This window comes from Protopterus annectens, chromosome 9.part0 (genome assembly GCF_019279795.1).
Source record: "Protopterus annectens isolate FY-2018-M chromosome 9.part0, PAN1.0, whole genome shotgun sequence".
Taxonomy (NCBI): domain Eukaryota; kingdom Metazoa; phylum Chordata; order Ceratodontiformes; family Protopteridae; genus Protopterus; species Protopterus annectens.
This window is the reverse complement of record NC_056743.1, coordinates 508,750,765-508,772,050: the sequence shown is the minus strand read 5'-3', so window position 1 is coordinate 508,772,050 and position 21,286 is coordinate 508,750,765. Positions and strand designations below refer to the sequence as shown.

Below are 21,286 nucleotides of genomic sequence, written 5' to 3'. Positions count from 1 at the left end.
TTAAATGCAAAGCATGTTGAGGGTGCAACAATACGAGTGTGAGCTCAACAGTTGCATTTTCTTACTACACTGACTGCCATTTTCAAACCTGCCTAATAACTATAACCCCAACATTTCGTTATACACTGTTCTACTGTTTTCTTTATTTTAATCCAAACTATATAAACTATACATTCGAGCTTCAATATGTGCGGACAGGACGACCACAACGATAATGGATAACTCTTTTACTGGATTAGCGAGCGAGATGAAGCAAATGTCACCTTCAGAAAAAAAAAGACAGCAGCCTGTAATTATTACAGTACGACCTGGCAAAGGGCGCAAACTCATAACCCCCTCCCCTCCCCCACCCCACTTATTCTGAAGTGTTGAGCGCACACAGTGTTTAACATAACAGGAGGCTTTAAAATAGAAAATTTTATTCAGGCAGTATTCACCATTCTTTTATTACGGACTGCAGAGATAAGGGGCACCTGAGGGTTTTCTAAATAATTACTGGAGGTGTTGTATTCAATAAAGTGTATCGGTGTTCCTACAGACACTGCAATTTATTTAATTTGGTTTTCTAAATAATAATAATATAACTAGAAGCTCTGGCATTGTTTACTGACTGAAAGTTTCAACGTTCTTTCAGACAAATGTTATATTTTCAAGGGCTGAAGTAAAATTCAAATGCAAACTTGGGGACATTTGAGCGATGTTAGATATTCGGTAGGGCTTTGATTTATGCAGACTCTAGGCTTAAAAAACGTTTTTATAATTAGATATAATTTTCTTTACATATTGGTGCCAGATGGGTTCTCTGTTTAAGGTGCAAACGTGCTCCTGTATATGCCCCACGTTTACTAGTTCATGTTAGTGTCTTGACTTCAACATTAGACGACGTAAACGCCCAGCGGTGCAGAAAGATTGCCTTTCACAATCTCAGTGGCATCAGATAAAAAACCGAAATGAGCTTGTGTCGCGGATTTCCCCTTACCTAGCAATAACTGTTATTGCCCCAGCGGAATAGTGATGGGGATGCAGCACTTTGCAGAATCCTTTGTGGGCGTGGTCATACAGAGACGGTCCAGCTGAGGAGTACAAAACCGCAAACCTGCTTTTATTTCTACCTTTTGGTCCATTGTACCCCCAGAAGTTAATTTATTTCGACATTTTGGACCACTGCACTTTCCCGAAGTTGGCATAATGAGTTACGCAGGAGACACATACTCCTCTGTGTACAGAAATGTGTTTGGGGAAAGCTTGTTTGCAAGCAGAGTTGCTGGCTCGACCAGCTACGGCTCTCAGGGTCACCCCAAGAGCAACGTGTCATACAGGAGCAGCTACAGAAAGAATGCCCGCCTGTCTGCGACGCCCTTGTACTCCCGGGATGTATGCGACTTGTCTCAGTCAGCAGCAGTGAGCAACGAGCTAAAGATAATCAGAACCAACGAGAAGGAACAGCTCCAGGGCCTCAATGATCGCTTTGTCACTTACATTGAGAAGGTGCACCAGCTGGAGCAGCAGAATAAACTGCTGGAAGCAGAAGTAGCTCAGCTGAGGCAGAGACAGTCTGAGCCATCCCGTCTCCATGGGCTCTTTGAGCAAGAAATCCGGGAGCTGCGCTCCAAAGTGGAAGAGCTGACCCACGAGAAGGCACAGCTGCAGCTAGACTGTGACAACCTGGAGGAGTATCTGCAGAAGCTGAGGGAGAAGTTTGAGGAGGAGGTCAGAATGAGGGAGGAAGCGGAGGTCACTGTAGAGGGATACAGGAAGGATGTAGACGATGCTTCCTTGGTAAGGTTAAAGCTGGAAAAAAAGGTAGAATCCCTTCTGGATGAAATTGCATTTCTTCGAAAAATCCACGAGGAGGAAGTAACTGAAATACAGGCGTCTGTGCAGGCGTCACAAGTAAGTTCACATTTTTTTCATTTGTAACATTTCCTGCAAAGGCTTTCCAAGGATATACGGTTTTACGCAAGAGCAGGAAACCGATCAACCTTTATTATTACCGTAGCAGATTAATTTTTGAGTCACAATTTACAGAAAGAATAAAAACATCATGCCTTTTAACAGCTGTTCAGATTTACGGCCCTTTCAATTTACATAACTTGTATTACTGATACAGTTATAGCTTTGCATGTCTATATATATATATATATATATATATATATATATATATATATAATTTGCATTGTGTGTGTGTGAGACTGATTCAGGCCATTACCATTGTTTTTCTTCTAATTCTTTCGGCTTTTTCCCAGTTAGGGGTCGCCACAGCGGATCACCTGTCCGCTCATGATTGGCAGTGGAGTTTTTACTGTGTCGAGTTGCCAGCCCGGCGCCCAACCTTCCACAGAAGGCACACACACTCACACCTAGGGCCAATTTAGAGAGTCCAATCCACCTACAGCATTTCTTTGGGATGTGGGAGGAAACCGGAGCACCCGGAGGAAACCCACGCGACCACAGGGAGGACATGCAGACTCCGCACAGAAGGTACCCCAGCCAAGGATCGAACCGGAGAACCTATTGCTGTGAGGCATAATTTGAATCATATGGTTGGGAAATAATCTGAAGAAGCAGATCAACACCGCTCTCTCCTCCTTCCCGAAAAGGTTACAAAAGCACAAACCACACACAAAATAAATTCACTGCTTTTAGCTGCATAACAAACCAGGGCAGTAAAATTAAAAGAAACCAGAAATTAATGGTTTGCAGGTTACCACGCAAACTTTCGAGGTTACTAAACTAAGTACATTTTTTTAATCGAGGAAAGTCGTGAAACACTGGCAAATGTCACTTACAGGTTAATCGAATGGAAAAGAGATGATGGCATAGACTTGTCTTGCTGGCATTATTTTTTTATTATTTATTTAACTCTTTGTTTACCAGGTAAATATGCCGATTGTTAGACTCTTGTAAGTATACCGATTGTTAGACTCTTGTCCCCAAGAGATCAAGCAGGGCAGATCTGACTTAATATTCCATGTATACATTATAGCAGGTTTAATTTCCTCATGAAATGTCAACAAATATGAAAATAAATGAATACAGTATAACTTCTCCTCCACGGGACAATTCATCAACATTTCAGTTCAGTTTGCATAATCTGCTGCTGACTCGGCAATGTTTGCTCGCTCAGTGAACGGGAATGAAGTTGAAAGTCCATAATTTCAGCGTTATTTCCGAGTAAATTACGAGTTTACGGGTTTTCCCCATGATTTGCTAAGATAAATGTTTTAGTCTAAACTAGGTGATAGTGCTTATGGGAGAATCTTACAATTTTAACTGTAAGTGGACCTGCACGTCAGTCAAGTGTGTCCAGAAACGTTCCTCATATGAGATCACTAGGTCTTGTAAACAGTGACACATTTAGAGGACTTAAGCTTTTCTACCTCAGTTCAATTGCTACCTTAAAAGTAGGAAAAGAGTTTCATTTAAAAAGAAAATTACAATTTGACTTGTAAAAATGAATACTCATAACTTAACTGAAGTAAACTTGAGACAAGTTTGTTAATTTTTGTGAGTCACATAAATAGTTTTGCTTTTATGATTTATTCCAACCAATTTCAACTGCGCTGCGAGCTTTTGTGGGTCTGTAAGAAGCTGAAGAAAAAACAGTAAAATCAAAGTTTTCTTCGTTTCACTGTATATTGTTTTTAATGCTCTCTCTGTTAATTCTAGATTTAGCTTGGTTCAGTTTTCTGCCCTTTTGTCATTTCATATTGTTCACCTTGAGCTGACAAGAGCTGACAAATAATTACACATTTCATTTATCTGGAATGGTGATTTGTTTATCATAATGAAGCAGAGCAAAGAAACCATATTTTACCAAAGGTACTTAAATAACTGGACAATGAAATCTAGAATTCAGAGACAAATCTCTCTGCAAGAATTGACAATAAATAAAACCAGTCTGCCTACTGCCGCATCAACATTCTTTTGATGCCTTTCATTTATATACTGCAGGGCATGGTTGTGAGCTGTTATTAAAGTTTAATATTCATTGCTGTTCTAAAGCCACATGGCTTGTGTTTGCCGACCTTATAGTTTTTACTAATCGTATGAAAGAAACTGTGTTTGTGTAATTAAGATTTTAGGTTTGTTGATATGATATGTTATGTTTCAGCTGAAAGTTTAGATATGAAAGTAAGGATGGCCAACAGAACATTAGTTGCAGTATTCATATAACTTCTTCGTAATCACGTTTCTCAAAAACAGGGATGTGGTTTGAAATGTGCAGTGTATTCTGGTAAAGGTAAACATTGTGCAGTGGGAAATGTCGGTAGAAGATATTATTAAATTAAACAACAGTGCTCATTACTATTCTTTGTTTTATCTTTTATTTTATTTGTGCCTGCTTTCTCAGGCAAATATTTAACATACCAAGCAAACTTCAGATTCGGAAGACTGATAATCATCCGTGATTTCATCTGACTAAAAGGGACAAGGAACCCACTTTTGCATTGATTTCCTTTCACAGAATTGCTTTTCTGCATATTATACAAATACATACCTCAAGTGCCATGTTCAGTTTAAGTCATGGCATATTTTTGTCCACCCTTTTGATAACAGCTTTTTATACATGCGTATTTAGAATGTAATTTGGTATTCAAAGAACCCTGGGGTGGATTTTCTTGTCTACTAAAACAACTAAAGAAATAATGACCATAATGTTAGTCTTAATACAGAAGCTGGTTACTGTTGAGGAGGGTATGTTTGTTTGTGGTACTCAAGAGAAATACATGCAGCAATAGGCATTATTTTTATGCTTCTGCTGACTGATGCCAGTCATTATCAAGTCTGATCTTCACTCTGTCAGCGATCATTTTGCAGAGGAATAAATCAGCATTGCACTGCTCTGCTTCTGAAATTATTTATTTTATTTTATTTTACATTTGTTAACCGGGATGGTCCGACTGGGGACATGTCCATTTTCAGTGGAGGCCTGGGGAGAAAAGCTCCACAGTAAGTAAAATTTTACACAATATGTTAACATACAGTATACAGAGAATTTTCAAACAATATGTTAAAATACAGTATACAGCAGAAGACAACAAGACATACATATATACAGGAAAAATAGTTACACATGGTTAATAGAATAAGTATACAGATACAATCAGCATTAGGAGAAGACCTAGACTGTAATATATATTACAGTAGGTATATTAGGAAGGGAGGTATATAAGTGGAATAATTTGAGGACTTATGTAATACACGGGCATAGCCACTTATTCTTTGTGTGTTCTAAGTGAGATTTTAAAGTGAGAAGAGGTAGGGGCAGAAATCAGAGCAGGAGGGAGATTATTCCAGGTTCTAGCTATGGAGTGGGAGGACAGTGCTTTTCCTGCAGTATTGTTAGTCCTAGAGATACAGAGGAGGGATTTGTCGGAAGATCGGAGAGGACGATTTGTATTATAATGGGTGAGAAGTTGGCCTAGTGCAGGTTTTTTTTCTGGATGTGTTACCGCATTGTAGGCAATGACTAATTGGTGATAAGTTAGTAGCTGGGGAAGTTCCAGCCATTGCAGTTCCCTTAGAGTCCGGCAATGGTGAGTTCTAAAGGTTGAGTTGTTTGCAAACTTGGCGATTTTATTACAACATAATTCGAATCTGGCAAGGTCAAGTTTTCTAAGCTGGGTAAGAATTCGAATAGCATACATTAGGGTAGACAAGAGGTGAGTTTGGGCTAGGGTAATCCGTGCTTTTTTCAAGAGGGATTTTCTGTGGCTATATAGTGTTCCCATTTTTTTATGGACTTTTTTGATAGTTTGTGAAATGTGGACGTCGAAGTGTAGATTTTTATCAATTTCAACGCCAAGGAGTTTGGTATGGTCAGAGGGAGAGATAATAATGCCATTTTTGGAGGAAATAGTGAAGGCTAGAAGGGTGGAAATGGTTTTGTTGGGGGTGAAAAGTAGTAATTTGGTTTTATTAGGGTTTAGAATAAGTTGAATCTGACTGATCCAACTTTCCACAGAGCTAAAGTATTTCTGGGTGAGTTGTTGTTGGGTGGGAAGTGATGGAGCTGAACAGATGAGAGTTGAATCATCAGCGTATTGTATAAGTGAAGCATGCTATGTGGTGGTATGGAGATTATTGGTAAATATGGAGAAAAGAAGTGGGCCTAATATGGAGCCTTGTGGTACACCTATGGTAGTTGGGAGTAAAGGGGATAGTACACTTTGCCATTGGACAGATTGTTGCCTATTTGACAGATAGCTTCTAAACCAGGCTATAGTGGAAGGGAAAAAGGATGGAGATGTGAGGGTGTAATGTGAAACCATGTCAAATGCTTTGGAGAGGTCTAGAAATATTGCAGTTACAAAGTTGTTATTTCTATGTTGGTTGATCAGATTGGTAAGAGAGCAGAGTTGGTGGTTGTGCTATGGTGTTGTCGGAAGCCATGCTGTGTGGGGGAGAGGAGATGGTGTGAGTTTAGAAATTGTGTTACCTGAGAATGTATGCATTTCTCTAGTATTTTAGATAGGGGAGGCAGAATGGCAATGGAGCGATAATTTGAGTATTTGTAAGAGTTTCCACCATTATGTAGCTGAATAATGTACGATACCTTCCATAACTGTGGGACATAAGCTTTTTGTATGGAGCAATTGATCACAATAGAAATAAGGTAGGATAAGGATTCAGAAGCTATTTTTAGGAAACTGGCAGGTAGATTGTCAGTGGCAAGGGTGGCAGTTCTACACTGTACAGCTGCTAAGCTAAGTGGTCATATCTCATTAGAAGTGCTTAAGCCATACAACTTCCTTCTGCTTGGGATCACTGAAAGTAGTACCAGTGACTGACTGCTATTTAGGAATGCTGTTTCTTATTTTAAATTAATATTGATATTAGTATTGGGAGCTAGTACAGCATTGCCATCTCTGTTCTCAAAACTTTTGAACTTCCTTTTTCCTCATGGAAGTGCGGTGGACTTAAGCAAGATAAAAAGTTCTAGCCCACTCACCTGTTTGGCAGCAGTCCGTATTCCTTCCCCATTTGTTCACTGTACTAGTCACTGCACAGTGCACATGCACAGTCTTATTGACCGCTGTAGCTCTACCTGCTTTGCTTCCCTTCCCTCCTGCCCTCAATTTGACAGCCAATCCCCAAGTCTAACAACTTTATATTTACCTATTCATGCCCAGGAACCCACCCACATCAGCATCCCATTACAGGAAAACATATATTCTAGAACATCCAAGCATGGGACCCTCTGTTTTACTCCTTCCCAGTTTCCTCACCCTCTTATTCTTAAAAACAAATAACTACAACTCCATTATACCACAACCAATCTCCATAAATTGGAGCCTGCTGTAAAGCTGTCTTTCTCTCTCTTCAGGCAAAACAGCATCCCAACTTTAATTACTCCTTCTGCCAAACTCCCAGTAACCCCTTGTTCAGCCCCTTACCCCATACTTCTTATCAGTACCTCTTCAAGCACCTCTACCAATATTTATCAGAAAGCTACAAGAATAAAAACAAAACATCCTTTCAGTTTTCATCCACCTTATGGCACTAATTTATCTCTTATTCTGAAGCTACATTGAATGCTACCCAGGTCTAGCTCTGCTATGTCAGCCTGCATCAAACTCTACCAATCACTTCAACTATTCACCTATAAAATATACCCTAATGAATGCTGGCTGTAAGCCTTCTAAACAATTGCAAACAGTTTTTTTGCATTCCACAGCCTTGACTTTGTTGGGATTACTGATTCCTGGGATAAAAGCCCACCTTAGTTTGCACTTCCCTGGTTACAGCATTTCATTCCATGCCCACCCAGGGAAAGAGCAGGAGGAAGCACTTAATCTAACCAAAAACAATCACGAATTTTCAGTTCTATGTCCATGCACTTCCACCTTAGAATACCTCTCTGCCAGGCTGGTTATTGAACTTACATGTATCCAAACATTTTTCATTAACTCTGTCTTTAGTATACATTCCACTCTCCACCCCCCCAGTAATCCACACAAAATCAAATTATTTCTATATGACCTACAAAAATTTCATTAAACCTACTGGGAGCATGCTCATCTTAAGAGACTTGAACATCAAACTCCTTGGACCACCCATACATAGAAGCGATGGATATATTAATCAGCCTTGGTCTTACACAACTAGTTCGAGCCTACCAGACCAAAACCTACACACAGAAACTGTATTTGACCTCATAATTACATTTTCTGTCTAACCATTATACACCCTCTCTGCATTAGTGACCACTGCATTCTGACCTTTAGCATTCAAACTCTCACCAAAAACACAACTATCCCCATCTTTTTCTTCCCTAAAAACACCCAAAAAGCATGTAAGCCCCACACACAATGACATAACCAGCCGGTTAACTATTATCTCTGTCTCAGAGACCTTCCTTGCCATTGCAGTATTTACTAACTTCCTGCTTCACCTGCTAAACAAGCATTACCCAAAAATGTCCTGACTCTACAAAGCTACTCTGGATCACCAGAGAACTACTCACCACATTCATTCTAAGCAGTGAATCTTGAAAAAAATGTGGAAAATTAAACCATCTCCTGATGACAGATAAACTTTGCCAAACCAGCTACCAGACTGCACAGACCCCATCATCTAGTCTCCTCCTAGAAATCCAAACACAAAATCATAACCATTTCAGAAAATCTGTAAACCAAATCACTGGGCATCTATCTGTGTGTGTGTGTGTGTGTAGAGGCAGAAATTCAGATGGAGACGGGGATCATGACTGGATTGCAGACCATAATCAGATTGGTGTGTGTGTGTGTGTGTGTATGAGGTTTGGCAGCAGTGTTGTGACTTTTCATAACTTTTCATCCACACTGTCTTTAATCATTTTATGATTCAGGACTGGACAATTTGTTGTCAGTATTGACGCATCTTGTTTCTTTCCTTTGCAAATGAAATAGGTTACCCCAATTTGTAAACTCACCTTACCTGCCTGGCAAAAAGGTATGTGATTGTTTAATTGTTACTGTGTTAATGTATGCTATGTGCAAGTGAAAAGCACTTTTTGCCAAATAACTTCCTGGATGAGTGGACTGTGTGAGTGACTGGGTACTTTAAAACTAAATTATACAAAACTCCACCATCTTCCTTCCCTGATCACGTTCCTAAGAAGTGCACAGCTATCTATTGATGATTCCAGACACTTGTACAAATGTACAGCACTTTGTCATCATTCCCATAAGCTTCTGTGGTCATGTTTCTACCAAGAAATTATTTTTAGCTATTTGTTTAATTATGTATGAGTTGAACTGTAAACTTTGTGTTATTAGACAGTTGTAAATAAAAGGTACTTACCTGAACTACACTAATCTGTTACAGTATCAGCATGGGGATATTGTACTGTGTTGCTATGTTGGAGTGCTGCTGCATAAAGTATTTGATGCTAAAGCTGAAATTTCCAAGGCTTACATGAATAATTGTATGATACTGTTCACTTTGGGTGTAGTATTACCTTAGCTCCATACTTTAGAATCTGTAACTTCCTGTTGCTTGAATAGTCATTGGCAAGTGCTTGTCAGGCAGCCTTGTGGTTACCACATAGCTTAGAAATCAAATGTTTAGAATAGATTCTGGAGTATTATGAAGAAGTAATACCCATACTGTTTTCTTAAACTGCACATTTTTGATTGTTAATAATGCTGAGGTTTTTAGGCATTCATATACTAGTTCTGCAACAGTTTTATGCTGCAGTATTATGAGGTTTCACTCTTATCTCCACCAGCAGTGTATTGGCTGTACCTGCCAATAAACGTACATTTAAGGTACACTGCTTGTACATACAGCCCAAATGTAAAGTGTTGCTTGTTTCTGGAGTGGCCTGGAAGTTCCCTACACTTCCATCAACACCCATGCCTAGAGTCTGCATTTCTTTATACCCACTGCCCACCTATCACTTCCTCTATTAAAAAATCCTCTGTGACATCCAAACTTGATATGTTACATTGGCCTTCACTTCTACCTTTTCTAGAAACTATGGCCCCACCAAGTACTGCCGCCTTTGTCTTCTGTATTTTCTTATATATGTCAGCTGTACACATCTTTCTCCACTCTGACTTTCAAACTTAACTAAAACTATAAATCTGTGGGCATATCACCTTGAGCTACTGCAACGGTGGGCAAGGGAATGGCTATCCTGGCACAAGCTGTTAAGGGGTGTGATCATGAAGTAGAGCGCCTGTATTCCTCGATCTGTACTGATACTTTGTGTGTGTGTATGTATATATATATATATATGCATATGTATGTGTTTGTATAAGTTTACTATCGCAGTCTTGAACGTCATAATCACAAGATCATAATACTAAAATACCAAGATGCTGAAGACCACGGTGTCTAACCATCTCAAATACCGAATCCCCCTACCAATATGAACCTAGGAACATGCACACATACCCCTATTCTGTTTTTAATTTCAACCCCCCTCCCCCCATCCCCAACAGTCCATATCGCTGTACAGCCGTTAGAAATTTGTTAAATTCACAGAGAGAAAAAATGCATTGCTCTCCTACTGAAAGCAGCATTGGGTGGGTTACATTTTTTTTACTATTTATGATCTTCTTAGTCCCCCCCCACCTATACCCCTGTTGTTTAGATTACTCGTATTTATAACTGCAAAATAATGATTTCTGTGGCAGTATATTTTCAAGATTTTGTTATCTTTAATCCTGCTTACGGCAGCATTTATTGCTGGTATTGCCCACCACCACCACCAGTCGTAGTTTACTTTATGGGTAGAGTTAATCTGGTATCCATCCAGCATTTGTGCCCAAATTTATATGGCACAGGTTGCTGATGCCGTGCACCTTGCATCTATGTATCCAACTGGAGAAGGTACGCGCAACACTACTGATATGCATAGTAAAGAGCAGGAAAAGTCTGTGTACCCTAGACATTAACGGTAATGGATACAGTGTACTCATACTGCAATAAAAATATATTATACACAGCATGGTATACGAGTCACTGTTCTGCCTCTTTTTGGTGGTTGTTATGCAGTACACACACACACACACACACACACACACACACACACACACACACACACACACACACACACCACCCTTTGTTCCATGACCAAACTAAAAATCTTGTGATCAACACTCAGACTCTCCTGTCTGTCATTCTCTCAGCTTTCCCCTCTTGACATACATAGCTCTCCACCACTCTTTGACTACTAACACAGCAAATCACTAACTGCTGTTATAAAACACCATCCATCATTACAGTAGGAATGAAATACTCTATCTGTAAAACTGTTTTCCACTGACAAGTTGGATTCCATCTCTATTAATCCCTGTACCTTAAGTTTAGACAATTTCAATTATCCAACTCTCAAAAGATAGTCTTAAACAATTAGCAATAAATACGTCCAATATACCCTAGATTTCATCGCTTCCAACTTCATAGATCAAACAAGTTCATACAACAGGGGAGAAATATACTTGACCTTGTCCTTATGAGTAAAACATCCATATAATTGAATGTTTGTAATGTCCAATGTTTTTTCTTCTGGCAGACATGAGCAAAACTCATTTAATCACTTCTACTGCCGTTAAGTTTGTATGAAATCCTGAACAGTGAGGATCTGGGAACTTGCCTTTTTCCCACTATAGATTGATCTTGAAGTTGGTATCTATAATTAGCAGGGAGTGTGGTAGGTACAGGTGGCTTGACCCCTCCTCGCAAAAACCTTGAGTTTTCTGTTTTTTTTCCTGATGTTTTGTGTTGCAATCCTTTTAGACCAATGTTTTTGTACTTCGATATTTCAAAGTAGATCCCCTTATGGATACTGCCATTGCCTGTAGACCAACTAATGTTATTCACTTCTTGTTTTAAACTGACCACCATACTAACACCTATTTTTTGTCATAATTGGTACTGAATTGCTCACAAATTCAGCTACATTTAGGGACTACTACAAAGCCTACATTATATCCCTGTCTGTGGGCTTTAAGACTTTTAAAGTCTTTTGCTGACCTAATCTTTACAGCCACCACATTTACCCATGAATTCTCCAGCCATCTAATCCAGTGGTAGTCAGTACCTAATTGGTGTAAATATAGTAGGATATTCAGGAGTAAACTCCTGTGTTGGAACTCTAAGATAAATAAAAGTTATAAAAGGAGAAGAAAATTAAATGATCCATATTGAAAAAAATTCCGCCCTCAATCAGGAGGTGTAGTATAAGCAGGTCTGCAGTGGACCTTAAATGCATTATTAGAGAAAATAATGCTCCATAGAAACTAGAACATAGCTGACTCTGCAAAGGATAAAACATGGCTTATTTTACCTTATATTGGGAGTATTAGAAGTAATGTCCAGTACTGCACCACCCTTTGAGTGAATGACACTGCCTGTTCTGATAACAGAGCCATAGCCAATGTTTTGGCTGACAAATTTAGCTGAAAACATTCCCATCTCTCCAATCTTTTAATACCCTTTCCATTGTCACTGTTAACCAGATCCTGGAGGAGCTATTGCCAAAATTGGAAATTGTAGCTCCATTGTTGCTATATTAGGCTACCTTCTTCTTAGCACCAAGTATGTTATTGCTGAACCCCTCTACAAGCTTTTTAATGTCTTCCTTTCCACAGGGTATATGTCTAAACTCTGGTTGTGGTGTATTGACAAAAATACTTTGTTGTAGCTCACCTTGGAAATTATCATCCCATTAGTTTGCTACAATTATAAAGAAAATCATGGAGTAGATCTTAGTGGGTCTATATTATATATTCGAATGCTTAAATGTTCGAATTGCTAAAGAACAAACTTTAGTGATCAAACATTTAAATGTTCGAATATATTAAAAAACAATATTTAAAAAAAAAAGTAAAGGGTTTAAGCAGGGGGGGCAAGCCCCCATGCACTCCCCCACACCCCCTGCTACTTAAATATACCAACTCAGAGATCGCACTTCCATGTGCTACAGTGCGGAAATGGAAAATTTCCCATTTCCTACAATGTAGCACGATCTTGGAGTTGGTATATTTGGGGGGGGGGTTACAGGGGGGCTTTCCCCCCTTCTTACACCCTTTAGCTTTTCTAAATTTTTTAATATATTCGAACATTTAAATATTCGATCACTAAAGTTCATTCTTTAGCGATTCGAACATTTAAGCGTTCAAATATATAATATAGACCTGATCTTAGTCAATCTCATTACCAGACACTTGGTATTTTTCAATACTGTTTTGTGAAGGATAGATCTTGTTTGCTTAAGTTGGTTGACTTTTTTGAGGGTGTAACTGATGCCATTGATGGGGAACATTCTATCCATGCCATTTTATCTCAACCTTGCTAAGGCATTCCGCACAATTCCCCAAGTCAAAATTGGTGCTAAACTCACCACCAGCTAAAATATCTTCCCCTGCTTTACATGATGTATTGCTATCTGGATGATATACATGGGGTAAGAGTTGGTGGTATTTCCTCATTTAATAAGATACGCACTAGTAGACTCTCTGAGGGGCATGGGCAGGATTCCATTCTCTCTGAAACTGGCTTTATGTCTGTGAAAACAGTAGTCCAGGGATTGTGATTGAACAGTTTTGCAGATGATGTCAAACTAGGTGCTGTTATTGATTCCCCCACAAACTCATATATTCTCCAGGAAGGACTGAATTAAGTTATTGAATCATAGCCTTCGACTTGATGTAAAAAAATGTAGTGTCGTTGCAGTTGAGAAACAAGTTTTTCTCACTGATTATCACATAAATGGAACCTCATTTCAGGCTGATATAGTTCTTGAGATATAGGCAGATCCATTGACACTGAACTCTCCTTTGACCATCAGGTATCAGTTACAATAAGGATGTCTTATTATCTTCTTTTCTTGCCCCCCCATTTAATTATCTAAGATTCTTCTCCAAGATCAAGAGAAGTCTCAGTCCCCCTATATTCCTCCCTTATTAGGATGATCATTGAATATAATGCTCTTGTGTATCTTATTAAACACATATCCTGATATGAAAGGACCTCGTCCTTTCCTTACCAAGAGTGTCAAAGGGCTGGGCTCCACCAAGAGTGTCAAAGGGCTGGGCTCCACCAAGAGTGTCAAAAGGCTAGGCTCCTTTAGCTATCTGGATAGACGTCTTTTACATTTTTCCATCTTATACAGACATGTGTGGAGATGTGTCCTGCCTTTTGGAGACTAAAACCCTGTTTAACTAGATCTTATCCTGGTAGTGTTAGGAACAGTCATTCTAAAATTGTCAGCTTACATTGCAACATTGGATGGATAGCAGCTTTACTCATTGGATTCCCTGCCTGCAGAATAAGCTTTTCTTGCACATTAAATGCTTTAATACACTAGCCTCCTTCATGTTTCATCTTCATAGTTGATGAATTGACATAAATTTGCCCTTGGGATTAATGGCATGACACTTATAAGGAAGGAAATCTATCTGTATTTCCTAGAGTACATGCCTGGGCTATACATGGCTATGTGGACCACCTGCCTAGTACAAAGCAATGAATCTGTGTTATATTAGCAATTAATTTAGTCTCAGTTTACACAAATACAGTGAATAATCAAGAACACAATGTTTTATAACGTTAGTTTGATAATGCAGTATCTCACAAAACAATGTATTTCTACAGAAACATAGCTGGCTCATTTAGCACTTGGTGGCGCTCCCTTATCAGGTGCCCTTCACCGCTTAGTTTAGGATTAAAAAAAGTCCCTTCTTCAACCTGGTGCTCCTCCCTTCTCTATGGTCCCCTGGTTTTATGTTATACTGTCTCACAGGAGACATGTGAGGAGCAAAAATTAAAAAAAGGGAATCTGACATCTTGTGTCTGAGGTTGCTGCCCTATTCACCCCACCCTAGTTACACTTTTGTATATCTGAATATGTTTCATTGTCTAATGGAACAGCCTGAGGAAGAAAAAAATATCCTGACTTTTTTCAGAGTCTGGTCAGATCTAGATTTTTAAGTCAGTATGTATTTGGAGAGCAAAACATGATCTAGCCATTAAAGTCATACTGAGAACTTAAAAAGCAAATTGTCAGACAAAGAAGAAAGTTTCCTCCGGCAGACTCTGATGTGTTTGATAGAAGATCAATAGTCAAAAAACAAAGACTCTGATGCTATGCCATTAATTTGTATAATCTGTGTCCTAGAAGTAGTGACAACTGATACGTTATTGTCAACCAGACATTGTAGCAAAGAATTCCAATAGGGCATTTTTTACACAGTACATGTTGCAACTTGCTGAGGGGACTGACCAAGAAAAATATTTTTTTGCTCAAACTGACTTATGGCGGTAAAAAGAGAAGTATTTAATACTGTATTTAAATATGTTATTGCTAATACCCTTTTTTCAGAGGTTTATCTAAACCAACTATATTTTAACTTGTAGAGGTGACAAAAAAAAAAACACAATCTCAGAATAAAAACAGTAAAGATCAAATCTCGTTGTAATACTATTAAAGCATTTTCAGGGGGGGTTAACCCCTATATTGCCTTATGGTGGGAGCTGTGCCTGAAAAATCTTATTACTTTTTCAGCCTAACTGTGAGTTTACTGTACATTAGAATAAGGGGAATACACTGCCCTACAAAGCTTTTGACTTAGCATGTACTCCCCCTTTCATTAGCACTTAGTTTAGCTGTTCCAAAGAGTGAGTTTAATGGCACACAAAAGGGTCGTCTTATTTTTTAATATTCACTTTTATAATGGTCAAGTGTACACTGATCTTCTTCTTCTTCTTCTTTCAGCTGCTCCCGTCAGGGGTCGCCACAGCCGATCAACTGTTTCCATTTCTTCCTGTCCTCTGCATCTTTCTCTGTCACACCAACCACCTGCATGTGCTCTCTCACCACATCCATAAACCTTATCTTAGGCCTTCCTCTTTTCCTGTTACCTGGCAGCTTCATCCTTAGCAACCTTTTCCCAATATACTCTGCATCCCTCTTCAGCACATGTCCAAACCAATGTAATCTCGCCTCTCTGGCTTTGTCTCCAAACCTTCCAACCTGGGCTGACCCTCTAATATACTTATTCCTAATCCTGTCCACCCTCGTCACACCCAGTGCAAATCTTAACATCTTTAACTCTGCCACATCCAGCTCAACCTCCCGCCTTTTTGTCAGTGCCACTGTCTCCAACCCATATAACATAGCTGGTCTCACTACCCTCTTGTAGACCTGCCCTTTCACTCTTACTCGTACTAGTCTGTCACAAATCACTCCTGACACTCTCTTCTCCACCCATTCCATCCTGTCTGTACTCTCTCCTTCACCTCTCTTACACACTCACCATTACTCTGAATTGTTGATCCCAAGTATTTAAACTCATCCACCTTAGCCACCTCTACTCCCTGCATCCTCACCATTCCTCTATCCTCCCTCTCATTCACACACACATGTTCTGTCTTAGTCCCACTGACCTTCATTCCTCTTCTCTCTAGAGCATATCTCTACCTCTCCAGGGTCTCCTCCACCTGTTCCCTACTCTCATTACAGATGACAATGTCATCTGCAAACATCATAGTCCACGGGGACTCCTGTCTGATCTCATCTGTCAACCTGTCCATCACCATTATAAATAAGAAAGGGCTTAGAGCTGAACCTTGATGTAATCCCACCTTCACCTTAAACGCATCCGTCGCTCCCACCACAGACCTCACTGCTGTCACACTACCATCGTACATATCCTGTACCACTCTTACATACTTCTCTGACGCTCCCAACTTCCTCATACAATACCACAACTCCTCTCTAGGCATCCTGTCATATGCTTTCTTTAAATCCACAAAGACACAATGCAACTCCTTCTGACATTCTCTGTACTTCTCCATCAACACTCTCAAAGCAAAAATCGCATCTGTAGTGCTCTTTCCTGGCATGAAACCATACTGCTGATCACTAATCATCACCTCCCTTCTCAACCTAGCTTCCACTACTCTTTCCCATAACTTCATGCTGTGACTGATCAATTTAATCCCTCTGTAGTTACTACAGCTCTGCACATCACCCTTATTCTTAAAAATCAGTACTAAAACACTTTTTCTCCATTCCTCAGGCATCCTCTCACTTTCCAAGATTTCATTAAACTATCAAGTTAAAAACTCCACTGCCATTTCACCTAAACACCTCCATGCTTCCACAGGTATGTCATCTGGACCAACAGCCTTTCCGTTCTTCATCCTCTTCATAGCTATCCTTACTTCTTCCTTGCTAATCCACTGCACTTCATGATTCACTATCCACACATCATCCAACCTTCTCTCCCTCTCATTCTCTTCATTCATCAGCCCCTCAAAGTACTCTTTCCATCTGCTCAACACACTCTCCTTGATTGTGAGTACATTTCCCTCATTATCCTTTATCACCCTTACCTGCTGCACATCTTTCCCAGCTCTGTCCCTCTGTCTAGCCAATTGGTACAGGTCCTTTTCTCCCTCCTTAGTGTCCAACCTTTTATACAACTTGTCATATGCCTTAGCCTTCGCCACCTCTCTTTTTGCCGTGTACCTCATCTCCTTATACCCTTGTCTACTTTCTTCATCTCTTTGACAATCCCACTTCTTCTTCGGCAGCCTCTTTCTCTGTATACTCTCCTGTACTTCTTCATTCCACCACCAGGTCTCCTTGTCCTCCTCCTTCTTTCCAGATGTCACACCAAGCACCTTTCTAGCCATCTCTCTTACTAGTTCTGCTGTAGTTACTCAGCTGTTCAGTAACTCTTCACTGCTACCCAGTGCCTGTCTTAACTCTTCCCTGAACATCACCTCACAATTAACATTTTTCAATTTCCACCATTTGATCCTTGGTGCTGCCCTCACACTCATCCTCCTCTTCTTGATCACCAATGTTATCCTACAAACCACCATCCTATGCTGCCTAACTACACTTTCCCCGCCACCACTTTACAGTCTCCAATCTCCTTCAGACTGGCCCTCCTACATAAGATATAATCCACCTGTGTGCATCTTCCTCCACTCTTGTATGTCACCCTAAGCTCCTCCCTCTTGTTAAAATACGTATTCAACACAGCCATGTCCATCCTTTTCGCAAAATCCACTACCATCTGACCTTCTGCATTCCTTTGCTTAACACCATATCTACCCATCACTTCCTCATCCCCTCTGTTCCCTTCACCAACATGCCTATTAAAATCTGCTCCAATCACCAGTCTCTCACCCTTGGGCACAGTCATCACCACTTCATCCAGCTCACGCCAAAATTTTTCTTTCTCATCCATCGCACACCCAAGTTGTGGAGCATATGCACTAACAACATTCATCGTTACACCATTAATTTCCAGCTTCATAAACATCACTCTATCCGACACTCTTTTCACCTCCAAAACACTCTTAGCATACTGTTCCTTCAGGATAATGCCTACGCAATTTCTCATCCCATCCACACCATGATAAAACAATTTGAACCCACCTCCGATACACCTAGCCTTGCTCCCCTTCCATCTGGTCTCTTTCACACACAATATACCAACACAATATACCAACCTTCCTTCGGTCCATCATATCATCTAGCTCTCTCCCTATACCAGTCATACTGCCAACATTCAAAGTTCCGACCTTCACTATCACAGTCCTAGCCTTTACCTGTCTTCGGCCATGCCTTCCGCCTCTTCTCCTCCATGTACACTGATAGATGTGGAAAATACCATCTAAAGTGAATGGAAGCTGTAAGAATTCCATACTGAGAGGCCTTGGAATCAGTCTGAAGTACAAATGGCAGAAATTTCCATCTTGCCATTGGCATACCTTCAAAGCTTAGGTTTTGGCAAAACTAAAGCAAATAACATGCCCAGTATGGAATTTTGTGGCATCCTACATGAACGATCTGAATAAATAGCTACCAGCTAAAGCAATGATCTTTACATAATCTACAATTCTGTTTGGTGTGGGTGACCTCTGCCTAAGTAAGGGCTCTGGAGTGATAATCAGGTGACGTGCTGGATACTGCATTATGGGGTACAGAAATAATTATTTTGTGTTCTGTTTGAAAGGACAAAGCCTCTGTGGAGATAAGGCAGACAAATCAATTTCCCTTTCTGTCAGATATGTGCTTTCATTTAGGTACGTTGCATGTCTGATTTTAACTGCTAATTCTTGTTTTCAATGTTTTAAATTGCAGGGTTTCTAGGTTCAGTGATTTTGTTTTTCTGTTCATTTTAAATTTGTAAACATGTGCATGAATTAAGACAACACTCTGAAACTGTCATAACATCAGATGATTTCTGAAATATGCAGTGACAAAACTGTTACTATGAAAGTAAGCTAGTGTAAAATGTGGCACTATACAGCTAATGTTTATGTATGCTTTTGCAAACATTTCCAAACTTATGAAATAGTCATGTATTCATAAGAATGCTCATTGTATTCCAGAAGGTGTAAAAGTAATTTTACATTTTAGAAAGAAAACCTTTAATCTCAGCTTCATTATCTAGTTGCAATAATTTTACATGGTCTTTTCCCAAAAACAAACAAAAAGTTGCTTAATGGTCATTTTCTGCTCAGTGGTCGATATGTCATCACAATTAAGATCTTGTCAATTGAAGATGATTTAATTCAATGAGGGGGCCACATTTAGCAACTTCACCACCAGAGTAACATACAAAATATTTTCTATTGTTTGTTGACACAATCACACAAAAATTACCCACTTCTCTTGTACTCTACCACTTTAAGTAATATACACCTCTGTAGCTTTCAGAATCAAAACCAACTTTTAATTCAACAAAACACAATACTTTAATAAACTTGGATAAAGGCCGCGGTGGTGCAGCAGTTAGCATTGTCACCTCACAGCAAGAGGTTCTCCGGTTCGATTCTCGGCTGGAGTGCCTTCTGTGTGGAGTCTGCATGTCCTCTCCGTGGGTCGAGTGATGTTAAAGACATGCACGTAGGTGCATGCGTGAATGGGTGTGCCTTCTTTGAAAGTTAGGCATCTGGTTGGCACCTCGGCACCGTAAAAATCCACTGCCAATCATTAGCAGACCGGAATTCCGCTGTGGCGACCCCTAACTGGGAAAAGCCGAAAGGCATTACTTTACCTATCATTAACTTCATTAAAATGTATTGCATTTGGCTTAGCTTACTACAATACCTTAAGTCTATCTAATGTGTGTTCAGTGTAAATCATGACTGCTGTAATTGTTTGTTCTATGTAATGCTTGTTACAAGGAGAACATAATCCATAAATCACAGAAGTGGTATAGAGTTTTTAATGTTAGAACATAATCCATAAACCACAGAAGTGGTATACAATTGATAATGTTAAATAGCTTAAGCTTTTGACCATTTATAATATACTCTCTGTTAAGCTCTCTGTAACTGCAAATAGAGCAATCCTTTCATTAAAACAGCATTTTATTGAGAGATGGTACTAATATCCTGACAGGATTAATGTACCACTCATTTACTCACTTTTACTATCTCTCTCCACATAGCATCTTCAGACTTAATAGTTCATGTGACTGCTGTTATGTTCACTTCAGAACCACATTTCTGCTTTCAAATTCTTATTTGTATGCAACCTGTCAACAAGCCAAACTAAAATGCCATGAAGAAAAATAATATTTAAGAATGTTCCTGTCCTTTTTCTTCAATAGTACTAAAATTCTAACTCTAGCTCCTACCAAATTAGATTCTTTACAGCACAATAGTAAAGCCCAGCTATGAGTTCTATACAAGATAATGCCCTGCAACACTGGAACCCCACCCCTAGCCTTGTGTTTGCATTTGTTCTCTGTAGTTTGTCAGCTTCAGGATATTAAACACATTATAGTGCAAGCACACTAATTTCCTTAATAATAGGTAGTCAAGAACTGTCTAAAGAGATACAAAACAGTCATTGTGCCTAACTACATTATTATAGACTACAGGCTGAGAATTCACACAACAAAAATAGTGTTACTTTAACACCTTTAAAGAACAATAATCACCTTAGAAGGAACAGAAAAGCAAAGACATATTTTATATAACCAGCCATTTCTGTTAATAAATGGTGTTTCTTGTTATTGCTGTACTTTTAATAATGACGCTTAGCAGAAACATTAGATATTCCTCCCAGTCTCACATACTATGTTATGAGCAGATCCCCAGTCATAACTGACTTGTGTGTTTGAGACATGGATGCCAATAAATTTACCTGTGGAGTGAAGCTCGAGAGGTGAATCTTGGCATCTGTGTTGAGAGCACATAATAAAGGGTTATAGTCAGAGACCCGATCATAAGTATTTGTAGTGCATGGAGCTTTATATGTTTCATTTACAGAAAAAAAAATCCAAGTGTTTTGCTGGCTTTCAAAGCTATAAAACAC

The 21,286-nt window shown here is 39.4% G+C and overlaps 1 protein-coding gene across 1 annotated transcript in view; it reads left to right on the top strand.

The window, feature by feature from the left end:
• The first annotated feature begins 920 nt into the window (after window positions 1-920).
• Window positions 921-21,286, top strand: part of LOC122811309 (low molecular weight neuronal intermediate filament-like) — a 107,810-nt gene continuing 87,444 nt past the window's right edge. Inside the window, exon 1 of the mRNA XM_044083070.1 lies at window positions 921-1,893. Within this exon, the coding sequence (XP_043939005.1) occupies window positions 1,189-1,893 (705 nt within the window). The 5' untranslated portion in view covers window positions 921-1,188. The remainder of the gene's footprint in view (window positions 1,894-21,286) is intronic.